Here is a 7,841-nt window from a genome sequence, read left to right as displayed (position 1 = left end):
GTCAGACGATAGAAACGCCAGTTGCAGGCTTACAGTAGCAGATTGACGGTGACCGACTTTAAACAGAACTTGATTAATTTTCACACACATTTATTAAAACAATAAAAAGCATAGAAATAACTTAACTTGGTTCTGGATGCTATTTACAATTGACCATCTGAAGTTCCTTTGGTCTTGGTACGTTAATCTTATTCTCATATATCTCTACTACTTGACAAAGTGTCTATTCATTTATCTTCATGGCTATGTACAGGAATATGATAATCTTATTAGGCGCAGGCTGAAACTTGACTACAGACTAATGCAGACTAATGCAAACTGACTAATCGGAAGTCTGTACACTCGCGCGTTCAGGTATCACTGCGCGAGTGTGATCGGCGAGGAAAAAAGGTTCTACATTAGCAGCAGTCTCATTGGCTGCATTACATATTAATACGCGGATCGGCGGAAGCAGAATTTGGTCTGTCTCTATGGCAGCGCCATCTCGTAGTGCAGAGACGGACGAGCGCTGCGCCTGCGCTGTTGCGCTTAGCGGGGCGCGCTCTAGTGGGAAAGTTGTGTACGCGCCGACTACGCGGAACTGTGTACACAACAGTATTACTGCGAGACGACGAGGACACAGAAGGCCTTTGCTCGTTTAGTGCCTTCCAAAACGAAACGCTGCAGCGGCAGAGAGTGGATGGCGGACTGTGTTGCAGTGCGGCTGTCGGCCGGCAACGTGCTGTGGCTGTTGGCGTTCTGCGGCTTCGCCCTCAACTACGCGGTGCGCGTCAACCTCAACATCGCCATCGTGGCCATGGTGAGGAGGAGGGAGGCTGCGGCGGCAACGGCCGGCTACTGCGAGGGAGGCGACGGCACCAACGTCAGCGTCGCCGAAGGGCACAATATGACCGCAAATGACACAGCTTATGCGGACGCTACAGCTTTTGATGAGGTTAGTGGGGAAATTTTCATAATTTTACAGCTGCCTGATGCAGGTGCGTTCGGGGTACATGTACTTGTTGACGGAAATAAAAGTAACCGTAATGTATTCCTAAAGTAGATATCCAGACGGATACGTATATCCGCGGTTACGCCTGTGGATAACTACAATAATTTATGGTGAATGAAGGTACGAGGCGCCTTTTTTTAAGTAAGTAGTGTTTTGCCACACCGCGGCCGCAGCGCTGCGGCTGGCGTTCAGCGCATGCGCACTGGGTACCTACATCTGTTGTCTACGCACTGACGCCATTACAGTCTGATTCTTCCTTGTTAACGTTGTGTACTGAGTGTTTAAGATGCCTCCGATAATCGTGAGTCCCGCCGACGGTGAAGTACGGGCTGTTATAAGGTTTCTTAGATCTAAAGGCCTAAAAGTGATCGATATTCATCGTGAGATCAGTGCAGTTTATGGAGAAAACATTATGAGTGATGGAATGGTAAGAAAGTGGGTAAGAGCATTTAAAAATGGCCGCACAAATGTGCATGATGAAAAACAGAGTGAGCGTCCTTTGGTCGTTAATGAAAGTTTGCCGCTACGGTCGCCGGTTCGAATCCTGCCTCAGGCATGGATGTGTGTGATGTCCTTAGGATAGTTAGGTTTAATTAGTTCTAAGTTATAGGCGACTGATGACCTCAGAAGTTAAGTCGCATAGTACTCAAAGCCATTTGAACCATTTTGAATGAAATTTTGGTGCAGGAAGTGTACAATAAGGTGAGAGAAAACAGACGCTTTACGATTTCCTCCTTGTGGGATGACTTTCCTAATGTTTCTCGTAGTGTTTTGTATGGCATTGTGACCGAGCACTTGAATTGCCGAAACTTGTGCGCACGTTGGGTACCGAAAATGTTGACGGATGTGCACAAAACTAAACGTTTAGACAGTGTATTGACTTTCCTTGAGCGGTACCACAATGATGGTGATGATTTCTTAAGCCAAATTGTTACAGGCGATGAAACATGGGTAGCCTACGTCACACCAGAATCAACGCAACAGTCCATGGAATGGCGGCATACGAATTCACCCAGAAAAGTGAACTTTAAGGAAACAATTTCTTCCCGGAAAATCATGTGCACAGTTTTTTGGGACAGAAAAGGAGCATTGCTCGTGGAATTTTCGCCTCGTAATGAGACAATCAATGCAGCAGCTTACTGTAAGACATTGCACAATCTGTGGCCTTCAATTCAGAACAAAATATGCGGCTAGTTGAGCAAGGGAATCGTTTTACTGCAAGACAATGCCCATCCGCATGTGGAGAATCAGACCAAAGATCTCATCAATCACATCCTTTCAATGAGAAACTCTAGATCATCCTCCGTACAGCCCCGATCTTGCGCCCAGTGACTACCATCTGTTCCTGCACTTGAAGAAACATCTGGCCAGTCAGCGTCTTCAAGATGATGACGAGGTCAAAACAGTGGTGATGCAGTGGTTAACAAGCCAGGTGGCAGAATTCTATGAGGACGGAATTCAAAAACTGGTACAACGTTATGACAAGTGCCTCAATATTGACGGAAAATATGTAGAAAAGTAGATTAAGGTACAGGCTTTCATGTAAAAATAAAATTATTGAGATATCTTAGCACGTCTTTTTTTAATTTCAAAACGGTACTTACTTATAAAACACGCCTGTACATATGGTAAACCAGGGGCAGCCAAGATCTCAACTCCCAGGGCAGTGCCTTAAGGTCCTCGTACACGATCAAACAATTTGTCAAACTGTACTTTGTTTGCCAAGCATTTGACTGTATACAGATCTGCTTGATATGTTTGTCAAGCACAGATCGCGTGACGTGTTTGCGAGATATTGTGGTTGATGGTAAGTCTGACAAGATGGCACGCATTGTTTGTGTCGATGATTGGCCATGTATGTTTACTGAAAAACTGTTTTATTGCAGTTTATCTCACTGTATCTTGAGTTTCCACAACTATACAAATTATGATCAAGAATAAAAATAAAATGGCTTCAGGTACCAAAATTGTGGAGGAAACACATCTCCTAGCCATGTATAATGCAGGAAGAGATTATGAACAAAATCAGTAGGTATCGGTTGGTAGGACATGTTCAGAGGCATCAAGGGATCACCAATTTAGTACTGGAGGGCAGCGTGGACGGTAAAAATCGTAGAGGGAGACCAAGAGATGAATACACTAAGCAGATTCAGAAGGATGCGGGCTGCGGTGGGTACTGGGAGATGAAGAAGCTTGCACAGGATAGAGTAGCATGGAGAGCTGCATCAAACCAGTCTCAGGACTGAAGACCACCGCAACAACAACAACAACAACACATAACTTACCAGTGGGAGTGCAATGGAAAAAAAGAATTCTAAATTACCCAGTTCTTCCACTGACGATGTGGGCTATATGTTCATACGATGTGGTACTTGAATGAAACAGCGTTAGAGCAGCAAGCAGAAGAGAATAATTTTTCACATATCTGTGTCTTCTTTTTCAATGCGAGGACAACTTAACTCTGAACAGATTATTAAAATTTTCACTGTTCATTCGCAGAAAGTCAAAGTAGTCATCAGATTCTGAGTATAACATTTCCATTAACAGGTTTACCTGTAAATATCTCTCTCTTTAAACCATTCCCTAGACCAGCGTCTTGTTTTCTTTTTGAGCACAGTGCCAGAGTGTGTGTCAGAAATATTTTTACCTGCATTTGCAGCCGTTCTCACTAGTGCCAAATTCGGCACACACGAAAAGCGTCTGCTTTAAAAGTAAGGTTAAACTGACAAGCTTTCTTGGTGTGTGTGCAGGCTTGTTTGATACATCCGTGCCTAAAAAAGAGCAAATTTGGCAGACATGTTTCCTCTCTTTTCTGAGGGCCTTAATAAGTTTTTAAAAGTTTCATTGTTGATTCGAAGAAAGTTGATGTTATAATCGGGTTATGGGACTAATATTTCCTGTGGCAGAGTGTCATAGGCAAATCTCTCTCATTTTAAGCCATTCCCTGTACCATCATTTTATTTTCTTCTTCGTCTTTAAACACAGTGCCAAAGTGAATACTTTGTCTACACTTGTGGCCATTTTCACTACTATCGAAATACGAACAGCGTCTGCTTGACAGATTAAAGTGACAAACTTCGTTTGTACGCTTATAGGCTTGTTTGACAAATCACAAGGGCGAATTTGACAAACAAGTTTCCTCGTTTACGAGTGCCTTTAGCGTTCAGCCTCGCTGCACATTTCCGCCACCACCACGCCACGCTGTCTGAGTGATGATACATAGTTTTTATTTGCTACTAACTGTCGGCATACAGTCAAACGCAGACAATTTCAAAGGTTTTCGCACTCAGGTTGCCACGTGATCGTTACTTTTTTAGTTTTATAATCGAAATAAGGTACTTTATACATGTACATCAATCAAAATATTATAGCACCTTTGCAACCTCTTTGTGGAGATGTGGAATCTTTACCTAAGGAAAACACTGTAGATGTCCTGGAGAGTTTTAACATCAAAGGATTTGTCATTAAAACGGGAATTATCTTGTGGGTCAATCAGTTGCATCCTCACAGTTAAAGGGGCGCTTCCAACTCAGACATCAAACGATCTAGAAAACAGATGTAAATTGACTGTGTCCTCAAAACTTTTAGGAATATCACCTTGTAATTCTTTCAAGGCCATAATCAATTTTTCGAACTTTGCATTTTCTTCAATGGCAATTAGCTTAGGGAACTGGACTGTGTTGTCAGAAGGCGTCACTTCTATAACGCTATTTTCTTTCTAAATGCATTCCCATCAAATCAGAAAGAAATTGTTTCTCACCCTACAGTGTCTTACTGTGGACAGTGTCCAGTTAAATTAATTTAAAACGCGAGGTCTGCAACCCATTTCGGATGTTCTAAATTTCGTTCCTGCACTACCTTTCTCCTTTATAAATTCAACAATAAAAAAGCACTCCGTCTTCAGACCACAAGTGGTCCATCAGGACCATCCGACCGCCGAGTCATCCTTAGCTGAGGATGCGGATAGGAGGGGCATGTGTCTCGACACTGCTTTCCCAGTCATTATGATGGTTTTCTTTGCCGAAGCCGCTACTATTCTGTCGAGTAGCTCCTCAGTTTGCATCACGAGGCTGAATGCACCCCGAAAAATGGCAACAGCGCATGGCCGCCTGGACGGTCACCCATCCAAGTGCCAGCCACGCCTGACAGTACTTAACTTGGGTAATCTGAAAGGAACCGGTGTATCCACTGCCGCAAGGCCGTTGCCACAAATTCAACAATACCTAATTTTAAATCGTTCCTCAGATGCCTCTCGACTTAACAAAGGTACTTCGCAGTAATATATAAAGCCTCTATACTTTTCGTTCTGTTCCATCGAAAACTGTTACAACTGATAATGGAGTAATGCGCACGGTTTCAGAAAAATTATTATTCATACTACCAGTTTCTTCACGTACTACATGCCTGATAATTTAGCTCGAAGTACTTATTAATCTACTGAACAATGAATCCAGTCTCTCGGACGTTTTAATTTTTTACGTTTTCAGTGTCACCTAAATCTTATATTCTTTCTGCGTAGTACTGTAACATCGTTTCATAGCAAATTTGCAGTACCCGTCCCTTAGGCGACTGCGTTGTAGATATTGAGAATTTTCATACCTATCTTCTGTCATTCCTATTTATTTTTAAAGACTTGTAACTATAAAACGCTACACTGCCTCTTTTTGTTTAAAAATCTGCTGGGCCTGCGAACGTCCTTCATAACACGAACAAGCATCATCATCATCATCATCATCATTTATCATCATCATTTAAGACTGATTATGCCTTTCAGCGTTCAGTCTGGAGCATAGCCCCTTATAAAATTCCTCCATGACCCCCTGTTCAGTGATAACATTGGTGCCTCTTCTGATGTTAAACCTATTACTTCAAAATCACCGAATCCATGTACCTTCTCCTTGGTCTGCCCCGACTCCTCCTACCCTCTACTGCTGATCCCATGAGTCTCTTGGGTAACCTTGCTTCTCCCATGCATGTAACATGACCCCACCATCTAAGCCTGTTCGCCCTGACTGCTACATCTATAGAGTTCATTCCCAGTTTTTCTTTGATTTCCTCATTGTGGACACCCTCCTGCCATTGTTCCCATCTACTAGTATCTGCAGTCATCCTAGCTACTTTCATATCCGTAACCTCAACCTTGTTGATAAGGTAACCTGAATCCACCCAACTTTCGCTCCCATACAACAAAGTTGGTCGAAAGATTGAACGGTGCACAGATAACTTAGTCTTGGTACTGACTTCCTTCTTGCAGAAGAGAGTAGATCGTAGCTGATCGCTCACTGCATTAGCTTTGCTACACCTCGCTTCCAGTTCTTTCACTATGTTGCCATCCTGTGAGAATATGCATCGTAAGTACTTGAAACCGTCCACTTGTTCTAGCTTTGTTCCTCCTATTTGGCACTCAATCCGTTTATATTTCCTTCCCACTGACATTACTTTCGTTTTGGAGATGCTAATCTTCATACCATAGTCCTTACATTTCTGATCTAGCTCTGAAATATTACTTTGCAAACTTTCAATCGAATCTGCTATCACAACTAAGTCATCCGCATATGCAAGACTGCTTATTTCGTGTTCACATATCTTAATCTCACCCAGCCAGTCTATTGTTTTCAACATATGATCCATAAATAACATGAACAATAGTGGAGACAGGTTGCAACCTTGTCTTACCTCCGAATCTACTCTGAACCATGAACTCAATTTACCGTCAACTCTAACTGCTGCCTGACTATCCACGTAAAGACCTTTAATTGCTTGCAAAAGTTTGCCTCCTATTCCATAATCTCGTAGAACAGACAATAACTTCCTCCTAGGAACCCAGTCATATGCCTTTTCTAGATCTATAAAGCATAGATACAATTCCCTGTTCCACTCATAACACTTCTCCATTATTTGCTGTAAGCTAAAGATCTGGTCCTGACAACCTCTAAGACGCCTAAACCCACACTGATTTTCATCCAATTGGTCATCAACTAATACTCGCACTTTCCTTTAAACAATACCTGAGAAGATTTTACCCGCAACGCTGATTAAAGAGATACCTCTGTAGTTGTTACAATCTTTTCTGTTTCCATGTTTAAAGATTGGTGTGATTACTGATTTTGTCCAGTCTAATGGAACCTGTCCCGACTCCCAGGCCATTTCAATTATCCTGTGTAGCCATTTAAGACCTGACATTCCACTGTATTTGATGAGTTCCGACTTAATTTCATCCACCCCAGCTGCTTTATTGCACTGCAGTCTATTGACCATTTTCTCCACTTCCTCAAATGTGATCCTATTTCCATCATCAATCCTATCCAATTCTACCTCGAAATCTGAAACATTAATGATCGTATTTTCACCTGCATTGAGCAACTCTTCAAAATATTCCCTCCATCTGCCCAAGGCATCCACAGGATTTACTAGCAGTTTTCCTGACCTGTCCAAAATACTTGTCATTTCCTTCTTACCTCCCTTTCGAAGACTGCAAATTACACTCCAGAATGGTTTTCCAGCAGTTTGATCCATAGTCTCCAACCTGTTTCCAAAGTCTTCCCAAGATTTCTTCTTGGATGCTGCAATTATCTGTTTGGCTTTGTTTCTTTCTTCAACATAACTTTCTCTGTCTACCTGAGTTCTAGTATGTAGCCATTTTTGATAGGCCTTCTTTTTCCTTTTACAGGCTACCTTGACTGTGTCATTCCACCAAGCTGTTTGCTTCATCCTATTTTTACATACTACTGTTCCAAGACATTCTTTAGTCACTTCTAGTACTGTGTCCCTGTACCTTGTCCATTCCTTTTCCAATGACTGTAATTGACTACATTTAACTAACTGGTACCTTTCTGAGATCGCTGTTATG

At 42.3% G+C, this 7,841-nt stretch overlaps 1 protein-coding gene across 1 annotated transcript in view; it reads left to right on the top strand.

Moving 5' to 3' along the window:
- The first annotated feature begins 861 nt into the window (after positions 1–861).
- Positions 862–7,841, top strand: part of LOC124775694 (sialin-like) — a 172,957-nt gene continuing 165,977 nt past the window's right edge. Inside the window, exon 1 of the mRNA XM_047250521.1 lies at positions 862–934. Coding sequence (XP_047106477.1) covers positions 887–934 — 48 coding nt within the window. The 5' untranslated portion in view covers positions 862–886. The remainder of the gene's footprint in view (positions 935–7,841) is intronic.

This window comes from Schistocerca piceifrons, chromosome 2 (genome assembly GCF_021461385.2).
Source record: "Schistocerca piceifrons isolate TAMUIC-IGC-003096 chromosome 2, iqSchPice1.1, whole genome shotgun sequence".
NCBI lineage: Eukaryota > Metazoa > Arthropoda > Insecta > Orthoptera > Acrididae > Schistocerca > Schistocerca piceifrons.
This window is presented reverse-complemented; position numbering and strand designations above follow the sequence as displayed.